The 14,359-nt window shown below is 34.9% G+C and overlaps 1 protein-coding gene across 1 annotated transcript in view; it reads right to left on the reverse strand.

Moving 5' to 3' along the window:
• ADAM10 (ADAM metallopeptidase domain 10) overlaps positions 1-14,359 on the reverse strand; it is a 115,673-nt gene that overhangs the window by 24,302 nt on the left and 77,012 nt on the right. Inside the window, exons 9-11 of the mRNA XM_068552495.1 lie at positions 11,024-11,187; positions 7,588-7,771; positions 195-345 (exon numbers count right to left, since the gene is read on the reverse strand). Coding sequence (XP_068408596.1) covers positions 195-345; positions 7,588-7,771; positions 11,024-11,187 — 499 coding nt within the window. The remainder of the gene's footprint in view (positions 1-194; positions 346-7,587; positions 7,772-11,023; positions 11,188-14,359) is intronic.

Here is a 14,359-nt window from a genome sequence, read left to right on the forward strand (position 1 = left end):
CACAAACTGCAATTACAAGTAGTTCAATCTGCCAACAACAGTGCACTAAATACTACTACTCCAGAAAAATAAACCAACAACAAATAACAAAGTTCCAAAACCGCATACATCTCCTAATCTCAGTTTGAAATCTGACATAACTGCCTGCAGGTGACTTCCCAGGAACATTAACACTACTGGAATTAGCAAGGTACCTGCATTGCTTTCCAGGTTTCAGCTTGCATTTTTTCCCTTCCGGTTGGTTTGCATCATAGCAGCACTCGTCTTTACACTGGTCACTATAGCCGCAATCACATTCTTCACCTTGCTCTACCATTCCATTTCCACAAATAGGTTGGCCAGATTCTGAAGAAAATAAATAAGACAAAGTAAGCACTATATGCAACATTAATTTTATTTAAAATTCACAAACTCTTTAAAGCTGCAGAACAAAAGGAGAAAGGAAAATTTCAAAGAATAAGAAAAGTAGAACAAACTAGGAATCTGGAAATTAGGAAATGTAATTATAACAGTGGCTTGGTCACTAACTAGCAATGTGGCCTTAGGCAAGTCACTTCCCTTTTTTGGGGCCTCAGTTTCTTAAGCTGTACAGTGAGGGAATTTGACCTGATGCTCCCTTCTAAGATCCCTCCCAGAAGTGGTAGCATTCTATTTAGGCCATGCCACACTGAGCTTTACTGAACAATGCCTGTACTATTTATATTTTTAGCACATAAGTACAAAGTAAGTCAGTGTTTCATCAACCAGAAAAAAATTAAACCTTTTCTGTTAGAAAATTTCAAACATACAAAGAAGTAGTAAAAGAATAAGTACAGTGAACTCCCACGTACCAATCACTTAGCTTTAACAACTTCAACAATATGCTGTAAACAACTCCATCTAACATATTCATCTGCTCTTAACAAATATCCCAAGATGAATCTAACAGATAAGGAGTTCTTTCTTTTTAAAATCTAACCATAATACCATTATCACATCTAAAAAACTTAACAGTATGCTTAATAGCATCTAACAGCCAATCCATGTTCAATTTTCTTCAACTACCTCTTTACATTAGTTTATTTGAACCAAGTTTCACACAAGCTTCCCCCAACCCCTCTCCCCACGGTTGCTTTTGGTTGACATGTATCTTAAGTTCTTTTAATATGTAACAGATTCCCTCCCCTCTTTTTATTTTTACATTATTAATTGTTAAAGAAATTGGGTCATTTTATTTTATGGAATTTCCCACATTCTATATGGCTGACTGTATCCTAGTCAATTAGTAAATTTTTTTTAATGTACATGAGTTTTGCTTGTCAGCTAGACCAAGCTCCTTAAGGGAAGAACCATGTATTATTTACACTTTTTGTATTTCCAGAGTCTAACAATATTGGGTCAAATCTTAGTTCATTAAGGTTAGACTGTCTGGTCTAAGCATAGTGAATAATTTCAGAAAGATTTTTAGGCTCTTTTTTAAAGTTCTTTGATTTTGCCAGTGAAGTTTAAAATTGGAACAAGAGTGCTACTCTTACTAAGAACATAAAATCACTGAATTTCAGTATCTGCAGGGAAATGAAAAGAATCAAATGTCTTCATTTTAGAGAAAAGAAAACTAACTTTCACAGAGTTTGTGACTTGCTGGAAACCATATGCCCCAGTATGGACAAAACACAGACTAAACCCAGGTCTTCTAGATCTAAAATCTGGTGCTCTTTTCTTTCTGCTATACCAAATCAATGTGGAAAACAGTTGTAGCACAGCCTTCAAACTGAGAACTGAGTGAGTGGAAGGGAACATATCTCAAGCACAGGAACCCAAAACAATGCACATCTGAATCAAAAATATTCTAGAAAGCCTAGCTTTATACTCAGAAACTTCATTCTTATCCTTGACCACATCAAACATTAAGGAAATTTTAGAGGTAACTGAAGCTCCATCCCACTCTTTCCTTTTTCTTTTTCTTGGCCATGCCACGAGGCTTGTGGGATCTCAGTTCCCCAACCAGGGACTGAACCCGGGACCATGGCAATGAAAGTGCCGAGTCCTAACCACTGGACTGACGGGGAATTCCCTCTCTCTTTCATTTTATACCATCTCTTTTGTTGTCAAAAACTAGAAGCATGCACATGCAAATATATACTAAGTAAATAATAATGATTTTTCTACAGTCTAGCAATAATCATTTTATAATTCATGTGACGTGTAATTTAGGAGAAAAGGAAAAACGATGAAAGTCAGAAAACCATTCATGCAATATTTACTACACATTAGTTTTCGTCTCATACAAAAGTATTACTTCAAATCAGCTATTTGCTAACAGCTTAAATACAGGGAAAAGGGGCTGTATTAAATACAAAAATTATAATACGTACATATTTCATGGTAATTTAAGAAACAAATTTCCTTCCCATAATACTAAAAAGCAATGTGCTCATTTTTTTCTATCTTATGTAAATGTTATTTCTTTATTTTGTTTTTTTTTTAAATTAAAGTATAGATATTTTACAATGTTGTGTCAGTTTCAAGTGTACAACAAAGTGATTCAGTTATACATACATACATCTATGTAAATATTTCTTTTTCAGACTCTTTTCTATTATAGGTTATTACAAGATATTGAGTATAGTTCCCTGTGCTATACAGTAGGGCCTTGTTGTTTACCTATTTTATACATAGCAGTGTGTATATGTTAATCTCAAACTCCTAATTTATCTCCCCCCCATGCCCTCGTCCCTGCTATCCCCTTTGGTAACTGTAAGTTTGTTTTATATGTCTGTAAGTCCATTTCTGTTTTGTAAATAAGTTTATTTGTATCCTTTTTTCAGATTCCACATACAAGTGATATCATATGATATTTGTCTTTCTCTGGTATTTGTCTATACTACAAAGCTACAGTAATCAAAACAGTATGGTACTGGCCCAAAAAATAGACATATAGGTCAATGGGACAGGATAGAAAACCCAGAAATAAACCCATGCACTTACGGTCAGTTAATCTATGACAAAGGAAACAAGAATATACAATGGAGAAAAGACAGTCTCTTCAAAAAGTAGTACTGGGAAAACTGGACAGCTACATGTAAAAGAATGAAATCAGAACATTCTCTAACTCCACATACAAGAATAAACTCAAAATGGATTAAAACCTAAATATAAGAACAGATACTACAAAACTCCTAGAGGAAAATATAGGCAGAATACTCTTTGACATAAATTGCAGCAGTATTCTTTTGGATCTGTCTCCTAGAGTAATGGAAATAAAAACAAAAATAAACCAATGGGACCTAATTAAACTCAATAGCTTTTGTACAGCAAAGGAAACCATAAACAAAACGAAAAGATAACCTGCAGACTGGGAGAAAATATTTGCAAACAATGCTATTGACAAGGATTTAATTTCCAAAATATAAACAGCTCATACAGCTTAATGTCAAAAAAAATCACAAACAACCCAATCAAAAAATGGGCAGAAGACCTAAATAGACATTTCTCCAAAGAAGACATACAGATGGCCAACAGGCACATGAAAAGATGCTGAATATTGCTAATTATTAGAGAAATACAAATCAAAACTACAATGAGGTATCACCTCACACCAGTCAGAATGGCCATCATTAAAAAGTCTACAAATAATAAGTGCTGGAGAGGATAAAGAGAAAAAAGAATCCTCCTACACTCTTGGTGGGAATGTAAAGTGGTGCAGCCACTATGGAGAACACTATGGAGATTCCTTAAAAACTAAAACCATATGATCCTGCAATCCCATTCCTGGGCATATATCTGGAGAAAACTCTCATTCGAAAAGATACATGCACCCCAATGTTCACTGCAGCATTATTTACAAGAGCCAAGACATATAAGCAACCTAAATGTCCATCAGCAGATGAATGGATAAAGAAGATGTGGTGTGTATACACACACACACACACACACACACACAATGGAATATTACTCAGCCATAAAAAAAGAATGAAATAATGCCATTTGCAGCAACATGGATAGACCTAGAGATTATCATATTAAGTGAAGTCAGACAGAGAAAGACAAATATGCTCATTTTTAAAGTCATTTTCAATCAGGAAGTTTATTGTGAAAACCCAGTTTACAAATGAAGAATCTATGTGTCACTTCTACACTAAGATTTAGAAAAACTACCACTGATAACAACAACAATAACAAAAATGATAACATCAATGTAATTTTAATCTGCCCTTTTAAAAGAAAAAGAAGGCTTTATAAGAAAAAGTCAATCAATAAAAGTAAAAATTGATCATTTGAACATCATCAAAATTTAACTTTTGCTCTGGGAAAGACTGTGAAGAGGATGAAAAGACAAGCTACAGACAGGAAGAAAATATATGCAGACCAGTATCTGACAAGTGACTAGCATCTAGACTATATAAAGAACCCTCAAAACTCAACAGAAAAAACAAAAACAAAAAAACTCAATGGCCAAGAAACATGGACATTTCACCAAAGAAGATATACATATGGCAAAAAAGCACATGAAAAGATATTCAACGTCATTAGTCATCAGAAAAATACAAAGTAAGCTACAACGAAATACCACTATATATCTATCATAATGGATAAAATAAAAATACCAAAAGCTGACAAGGATAGAGAGAAATTAGATCACTCATACACTGCTGGTGGGAATGTAAAATAGTACAGCCTTCTAGAGAACAGTTTGGCAGTTTCATATAAATAAGAACAAACAACGGCTATATTGATCCATCAGTTGGATTTGGAGGCATTTATCACAGAGAAATGAAAACTTACATTCACATGAAAAGCCTGTTTATAGCTGCTTTATTCATAACTGCCAAAAACTGAAGATAACCCAAATATCCTTTAATAGAAAAACCGTTAAACTGTAGTACACACATACCACCTGCAATAAAAAGGAACAAACTAGTGATGCAGGCAAACAATTTGGATTAATTTCCAAGGAATCATGCTGAGTGAAAAATCCCAAAGGTTACATACTGTATGATTCCATTTATATAACATTTTTGAAGTGACAAAATTTTAGAAATGGAGAATAGTTTAGTGGGGCAGGTGAAGGGACACCAGGAGGGAGGTGAGTGTGGTTATAAGAGGGCAACGCCAAGAGTTACTTGTGGTGGGACTTCCCTGGTGGCGCAATGGTTAAGAATCCACCTGCCAATGCAGGAGAGACGGGTTCGATCCCTGGTCCGGGAAGATCCCACATGCCGTGGAGCAACTAAGCCCGTGCGCCACAACTACTGAGCCTGTGCTCTAGAGCCCGCGAACCACAACTACTGAGCCTGTGCGCCACAACTACTGAAGCGTCCTAGAGCCTGCACGCCACAACTACTGAGCCCAGGCGCCTAGAGCTCATGTTCCGCAACAAGAGAAGCCACTGAAATGAGAAGCCCGCGCATCGCAACAAAGAGTAGCTCCCGCTCACCACAACTAGAGGAAAGCCCGCGCACAGCAACAAAGACCAAACACAGCCAAAAAAATAATTTAAAAAAAAAAGAATTACTTGTGGTGATGGAACTATTCTTTATCATGGCTGTGGTGACGGACACATAAACCTACACATGATAAAACTGTATAGAACTAAACACACACGCAGAGAAATAAGGACAGGAAAAACTGGGGAAATCTGAATAAGATCTGTGGGCTGTATCAATGTCAATATCCTTGCTATATGTAATACTGTATTGATACTATACAGTTTTGCAAGATGTTACCACTGGGGGGAACTGGGTGAAGGGTATATGGAATCTCCATTATTTCTTACAACTGCATGTGAATCTAAATTATCTCTGTATAAATTTCAATTAAAAACAAAAGGCCACAGTGTTATGTCAATTATACCTCAAAAAAAAATGCAGGGCTTCCCTGGTGGCGCAGTTGTTAAGAATCCGCCTGCCAATGCAGGGGACGTGGGTTCAAGCGCTGATCCGGGAAGATCCCACATGTCACGGAGCAACTAAGCCCGTGAGCCACAACTACTGAGCCTGCGCTCTAGAGCCTGCGAGCCGCAACTACTGAGCCCGCGTGCCACAACTACTGAAGCCTCCATGCCTAGAGCCCATGCTCCGCAACAAGAGAAGCCACCGCAATGAGAAGCCCGCGCACCGCAACCAAGAGTAGCCCCCTGCTCATCGCAACTAGAAAAGCCTGCGTGCAGCAATGAAGACCCAATGCAGACAAAAATAAATAAATAAAATAAATAAATTTATTTTTAAAACATGCAGCTAAAAAAATGAAAGGTCGTGCTTATCTGGAAACCTTCCTCAATTCTTTCTCCTTTGCTGCCATATGTTTAACTCATCTATAAGAGTGCTGTTTATGTGCAATATGAGCAGGCCTCAGTGTTTGCCCTCAAGTAACTTAAAATCTTGTAAAATAGGACAAGGACCCCCAAAAACGTAATACAAGGTAGAATATTTAGAACATATTAAATGCCCTACAAGAGGCATAACAGATGAACGGATAAACAAAATGTGGTATATCCATATAATGGAATATTATTCAGCCATAAAAAAGAATGGTATTCTGATACATGCTGCAACTTGTATGAATCTTGGAAATTTTATGCTAAGTGAAATAAACCAGATACAAAAGCATTATCCCGTTTATATGAGGTACCTAGAATAGGCAAAGTCACAGAGACACAAAATAGATTAGAGGTTACTAGGGGCTGGGAAGAGAAAGAAATAGGAGTTACTGCTTAATGGTTACTGAATTTCTATTTGGAGTGATTTTAAAAGTTTGAAAATGGAAAAGCAGTGATGGTTGCATAACACTGTAAATGTACTTAATGCTACTGAATTGTACACTTAAAATTAATTTAAATATAAATTTTATGTTATATATATTTTACCACAGTAAGAAAAAAATTCATAGCAACTTTATTCATATTAGCCCAAACCTAAAAAGCCCAAGTGTTCCATTCAATAGGAGGGTGGATAAGCGAACTGTGATATATTCATTTTATGCACTTCTATTCAGTGGGAAAAAAAAAATGGTACAAAATACTAATAATGAATCTCAAAATAGTATGCTGAGTGAAAGCAGCCTTCCACAAAAGGGTGCAAACTGTATGATTCCAATTATATGAAATAAAATAAGCAAAATTTATCTATGGAGAAATAAATCAGAATAATGGTTGCAGGAGGGGTGCAAAGATTGATGGGAAAAGGAAATGAAAGAACTTTCTGGGGTGACAGAAATGTTGTACATCTTCATAGGTGCTTAGATTACACAGGTAAACATATTTGTCAAAGCTCATCAAACGGTGGACTTAAGATTTGTATATTGCACTTATGTGAAAAACAAAAACACCACAAACAATATTGAACTTTACTTAAATTGAACTCTACTTACGTAGGCTAAAGTGTTTAGGACTGAAGTATACTGATATCCACAATGCACTTTAAATTTCAACAAAAAAATATGGATTGAGAGATGAAGAGATTGACAAGTGTGATAAAGCAAATGTATTAAAGTGCTAACAACTGTAAAATATAGGTGGTGAGCACATAGTAGGTGTTTACAATATAATTCTTCCAAGTTTTCTGAATGTTTCAAAATATTCATAATAAAATGCTGGGAAAATATACATACCAACAAAACAGTTGTTTCTCTTCTTCTCAAGAACTTGACTTATATTTCTAATACTACAGAGTGAGAATTTATTGTTGTTAAGTTTGTCCCCAGATGTTGCTCTTGCATACATGATGTAATTGCCGTTTTCTTTTTGTCCTAAATTCTTAGATTCTCCTGGAGTGCACTCTGTTCCAGAATCATGCTGTCAAAAAGAATACAGAGTTACATAAACAGGAAGTAAAATAAGGTTTTCAGGTCATCTGATTAAATGTAATTTTCTCATCAAAAGAAAAATGGAAGCTTGTGGACTCTCCTTTAGAGTAGATCTTACAATTATTTTAGACTGTGAAAAGGAAGATAATTTGCTCTTTTAGGGGTCACTGTCTCAGAAGGGAAGAAAAAATCAGTGAAGGTATAACTGCAATGGATACCTTTTTTATTTTTATTTCTTTTTTTTTTTTTTTTTGAAATTTACATAAATCTTTGACACATTCTGCAATTATTTCTTTTAGTTGGATTCCCAGAGGTAGAGTTACTGAGTTAAAAGGTCAAACATTTTAAAGGTCTTGATACATACTGCCAAACTGCCTGACAAAAGGGCCATATTAATTTACATTATATAACCACATGGATCAAGATTTCAATAGGCAGAAATGGGAAGGAATTGGCTTCCTGGCAGAAGTAAAGTTTTTTAAAATGACTTAATTTGACAGGGAAGAAGAAATAACACTGGAATTACACTTAGACCCAAATTATGGAAAACCCTAAATGCTAAGATAAGGAAATTGTATTAGCAATATCAGCAGGTATTGGAAGTAAGGTTGTGAACAGAAGTGACATGATCAGACCAATTAGAACTATACCTAGGGCTTCCCTGGTGGTGCAGTGGTTAAGAATCCGCCTGCCAATGCAAGGGACATGGGTTCGAGCCCTGGCCTGGGGAGATCCCACATGCTGCGGAGGAACTAAGCCTGTGGCACCACAACTACTGAGCCTGCGCTCTAGAGCCCACAGGCCACAACTACTGAGCCCACGTGCCACATCTACTGAAGCCAGTGTGCCTAGAGCCCGTGCTCCTCAACAAGAGAAGCCACTGCAATGAGAAGCCCACGCACCGCAACGAAGAGTAGCCCCCGCTCACCACAACTAGAGAAAGCCCAAGCGCAGCAACGAAGACCCAACACAGCCAAAAATGAAAACAAATAAATTAATTAAAAAAAGAAAAAAGAACTATACCTAGACAAAGATTCATCTGCTAAGAGTCAATACATTAAGACTTTCATACCAAGAGACAGGAACTTGTCTCATTTATGATTACAACTCCCCACAACAAAGTTTATAAAGTGGTTAACAGCAGGTGTGCAATAAACATTTAGGATAGGATAAATAAATATAAGGGATAGGTGAACCACTCAGAGAGAAAGTAACATTGTTATAATACAGATACATGACAGGAGAGATAAAGACAGATTTTAGATAAAGATGTCAAGGGAGACAGGCTCAGGAGTTCATGGTCTGGCTGATCTCACTATTAAATTACTTAATACACATTTACTAAGTACCTACTATCTATATGTACGGTATCATGAACAACATACACAAAGGGATGAGGTGTATTTGAGCATGACAGAATCATTAGAAGTAGTCTGGTATGATAGGAAAAGATAGCAAGGTAGGCAAAAAAAATGTGAACCAATTTATCCATTCAACAATAAGCAATAAGTAATATTACATTAATGTATGAAAAACACCTCTCTGGCAACCAGGCAGAAGACAGATTAGATGGGAAGTGAAAAGAGAACAGACCAGATATCCTACTCCAAGTATGGCCCACAGACCAGCAGCAGCAGCAGCCCATGGGAGTACCTTAGAAAGGCAGAGACTCGGGCCCGACCAAAGGCCCACTGAAATGGAATCTATACTGTAAGATCCTCAGTAATTTGTACGCACATTAAACTTTGAGAGGCCCTAGACTAACGAACAGAAGAGTAGTTGGAAGGTTACGCAAATCCCCTGGTAAGGGTTGGATGAAGGTGACTGGGAGAGTTGAGGACATTTAACTGCCCCTGAAAATGCAAATTAACAAGAGTTCTCTGCTCATCTCTAAAATTTCAATTACTCTTTTTAGAACATATCACAAAAGCAGACAAGAGGTAGAGAGATTCAACGCATTTTAAATACTTTATCCAAGAGTACTGATAATAATCTATCCATTTCTGATCAGAATTAGAAGAAGAAAGACTTGCAACTTAGTGAGAGGGTACTTATATTTTACAAACTGGGGGAACATTAGATAAGAGCATTTGAGAATTTTAAGCTATGAGACTACAATTTTTTTCTAAACTCATAAAAATTTCCATTTTTACAAGTGATAAGGTAGAAGTAAATGAATTTATATGCAGTTTTCAAATGAAATTTTCCCAAACTTGTTATTTTAATAAGCCCCACCAAAATCACAAAGACAGACTATCTTTCAGTATTTTGTATTTCCATGTGTATTAATCTTCAGTTCACTTGAAAATCAATACAATGAACTGGGTATTAAATGATACCAAAGAACTGCTCATTTTGTCAGGTATCATAACCACACGGTGGTTATGGAAGAAGATGTCTAATTTTTTAAGAGATGCATACTGAAATGTGGAAGGGGGAATGAATTTGATTCTAACACCTTACGAAGAAAAAGAAAGAAACACAGAAAGGAGATGTGGCAAAATCTTGATGGTCGTTGAATCTGAATCAGAGGTTGGCAAATCGCAGCCCACAGCCTGTTTTTGTATGGCCTGAGCTAAGAATGGTTTTTCCATGTTTAAAAGATTGTAAAAAGAAAAACAACAACAAAGAAAAATATGCAACAGAGACCAAATATTGTCCCCCACACTTAGAATGTTTACTAGTAGACCACAGAAAAAGTTTGCTGACCCCTGTCCTGGATATGAACGGAAGACTTTGCCGTACTATTTGTCTCTTTTATGTATGTCACAAATTTTTCATACCGCAAGATTTTAAAATAACAGAGTCTCATTCCACAGTAGAGAAAGACAAATCTAGTAAACCCCAATAATGCTTTAACAGAAACCAAACAAGAACCCCACAATTTGCTAACATTCAAAATGTACTTTAAGCAATGAAAAGTGATTCTCATTCAATAAATATTTGAATGAATCGTGTACCAGGCACTATTCTAAGGTCAGGGGACACAGAAGTGAATGAAACAGACAAAATTCCTTGCGTTCATAGAATTCTGGCACTGTTGTGCTTATTTTCTTATTTTAATTACAAATATTCTATCTTCCTCCTTTTCAGTATTATGGTCAAGTACATTACTGTGTTCTGACATATAAAAACTAAACATTCATGTGTACTTGTTTTCACTGTAAACAATAACAACAAAAATTACACAACATGAAAGATTAGTAACTTTAAAAAAATGTAATAATTAAGCAATACTTACTGGAGATCCAAAGTTATGTCCAACTTCATGAGCAAATGTAATGTGAGAGACTTTGGGGGGTACATGAGACCCATAGTTCTGAACAGTAATAATTCCAGTGTTTAAAGACTTCTTCTTACCATCTGAATAAAGCTTACTTTTTTCACATATGCCTCCAGAGCTTCCTAATTCAAAACAAAAGATGGCTAAAATTAGCATCTATTTCCCCCCAAATAATTTTCTAATATATGCTATATTAACTTGAAACATTTCATATGTATTTTGAGTCCAAAACTGGTACACACGTATATCAAATACTCAAAAGTTTCTTTGGTCCAAGGTTAGGAAGTCATTTCAAATAAAAGTTTTAATGGCACACATAAATTCCCAGGGTTGAATACAAAGTCCTTATAAAATGTTCCTCTTCATAATCAAAATGTCCCCCTATTTTTCTCCCATTAATTTAGCAAAACAAATATTCAAGAGTCTGTTAAATTTAAATATTTCAGCATTTACACTGGGTCAAATCCTACACCTCTTCAACTTGTAAAAAAAAAAAAAAGAACAAAAAAACAACTTATATTTAAGTTAAATGAAAGTTGAACAAAATATTCTCAAAGAGATTCTGAGAAAGTCACTGCTACCAATATTAGCAGTGATGCACAAGAGTATGTGATTCACTATTCTGAGAGGAAACATACAAGGTATTCTTAAAAAAAGAAAAGAATTAGTGGTCGCACAGGCTGGGGGTAGGGGAAAGAGAGAGAGACTGATAGAGGTACAAACTTCCAGTTATAAGAAGAATAAGGTCTGAGGATCTACTGTGTAACACATGATGACTACAGTTGATAACACAGTATTGTATAAATGAAATTTGCCAAGAGAATAGAACTTAAACATTCTCACACATACACAAAAAGGAAAAAGGTAAATATGTGAGGTGATGGTTGTATTAATTAACTTGGTGGGGGGAATCCTTTCACAATGTATATAAATATCAAATCATCACACTGTACACTTTAAATATCTTACAATTTTATTTGTCAATTATATATATCTCAATAAAGCTTAAAAAAAAGGAAAAAATATGTCAAGTGGGTAAAAAAAAAAGGGAGGAGGGAATGAAGGAGAGAAGGTGGGAAGGGAGAGAAAGCAAACGTGGCAAAATGTTAACGGATTAATCTATCAGGAATTCACTGTACTACTCTTGCAACCTTTTGGCAAGTTTGAACTTTTTTTCAAAATAGGTTCAAAAAACTGAATTATGATTTTCCAACATGTCTTGAGGATACTTTCAAATTTTAAAAGAAAAATCTTCATTTTTACTTATATGATACATATTAAATCATGTTGTAGTTCACCTGTTCGTTTATAGTTCCTGAACGTCAGAGCTTAATACCAAAATGAAAGTGATTTCACATCTAAAGGCAGTTAATTTAAGAAATTAGAAAAAGAACAACAGCAAATCAGAAACTGGCTGGCCAATCATTGTCTTTATGTACACTAAACTGAGAAGACCACAGTATTTTAAATAACTATTAAAGACTTTCAGTGAGAAGTTCTTTGGTTTACATTCAGATTTAAGAGGTTACTCTATTTAATTATTTTAATTAAAATATCACATGGATATTCTCATAACTGATCAAATTATTTCAAATTAGCTTTCTACTACACACAAAGTTACAACAAAGTTATTAAACCATTTTTAAAAGTCTAACATTTATAATCTCTGATAAAGCGTATAATAGAAAGCAATTCAAAAAAGATGTACACAAATGGCATGACACTACAATTGTTGCCTTGTTCCTTTTAACATTAGAAAGTACATAGCAACAACTCATAAATTTAATGACTATTAGGATACAATTTAAGAAGCTGAAATGATAAGGTGTTTTCACAGAAAACTAAGCTGAAAGGCTAAGTCATATGCAGATTTTAACCAGCAAAGGACTGAGAACCTCTATATTTAAAACTTACTACATTTTCTACACCAAAAACTGGATAGAAAGAAAACAGCAAATGATTTATGAATATTTAATATATTCTCTTAAGCTACTTCTACTTTTGGAGCTGAGTCCTAAGGACTGTATCACTATTTCTAGAAACTAGAAAAGATAGAAATAAGCACTCTGTATGTAATAATTACAGTCTATATATTACAGTTTTAAACAAATATTAAATTAATATCCTGCCTCATCGAAGATCTGTCATATGCAAATTGGTCCAATGCAGTACTGTCAAACTTGAATTAAGCATAGAAGACTCCACGCTGCAAATCTTTATCAGTTAAAAAAAAAAGTAAATAGCATATATTAAAAACTCTGGTAATATACCTTCTGTATTTTTAAGGTCTATCTAATTTAAAGGAAGATCATACATAAACTTGAGTATACTCTTCTGAAATATAGTCTTTATAATTCATATCTTGTTCAACATCTTAACTGCTTTTGGTTTTAATAACTATTGTTTATTTGGAAAGTTTATTATTTGTTACACAGACTAATAGCTTATGTTGGAATACTTCAGTTATACAGGAAGAAATAAAAAACTATGTCTAATATTATAAGTCATGGTTTAACTTTTTAAATACTGCAACCAGTTTTGATATGCCGGAAATTCAATTAATGATATCATAAATACCTATAGCTAAGCCATAACTCAAGTTCAGTAATTGCTTTGCACTGTAAATTTAAGATTTTATTACATATAGTCATTACTGAAAAACAGAAATTATGTAATGAGAAGAATAAAATGTTTTTAATTTGAGTCAAAAGCAATTATTGATGGATGGATGACTCAGTGACCAACAAAGAAGTATGACATTTTTCTATCTACAGGATAGTCTGAAAGCTAGTCACAGAATATCAGTCTTAAACTCTAAAAAAGACTCCCCCAAAAGAAAAAAATTATAAAAACTACACGGTAGTATAATACCTTGACAGAATCCATAAATAAAGTTTTGATGTGAGCAGGCCTAAATATCTAAAACAATAGTATCATGCTGACCATACAATATTAATCTGAGCAGTAATTCTGAAGCAGACATTAGTACCACTCCCAGATAGGTTATTAGGAAATGTCTGAGGGAATTTCTTTATCTGTCAAGTCTGGGGAGCAGTACTCACATGTAATGGGTAGGGACCAAAGATGTTAAACATCCTGCAAGGGACAATCCAGACCTGTACAAAATGTCAACATTAAGTGTCCTCTTTTCTAATGATGTAATATTTTAATGACGTAATTCTCCTAGCCCTTTAATTTACACTTTCAAACAGGTTAAGAATTCGAGGAATATCAAGGAGATAGGCTCAAGATGGCGGAGTAGAGGACGTGCGCTCACTCCCTCTGGCGAGAGCA

This window comes from Eschrichtius robustus, chromosome 1, assembly GCF_028021215.1.
Source record: "Eschrichtius robustus isolate mEscRob2 chromosome 1, mEscRob2.pri, whole genome shotgun sequence".
In the NCBI taxonomy this organism is placed as follows: domain Eukaryota; kingdom Metazoa; phylum Chordata; class Mammalia; order Artiodactyla; family Eschrichtiidae; genus Eschrichtius; species Eschrichtius robustus.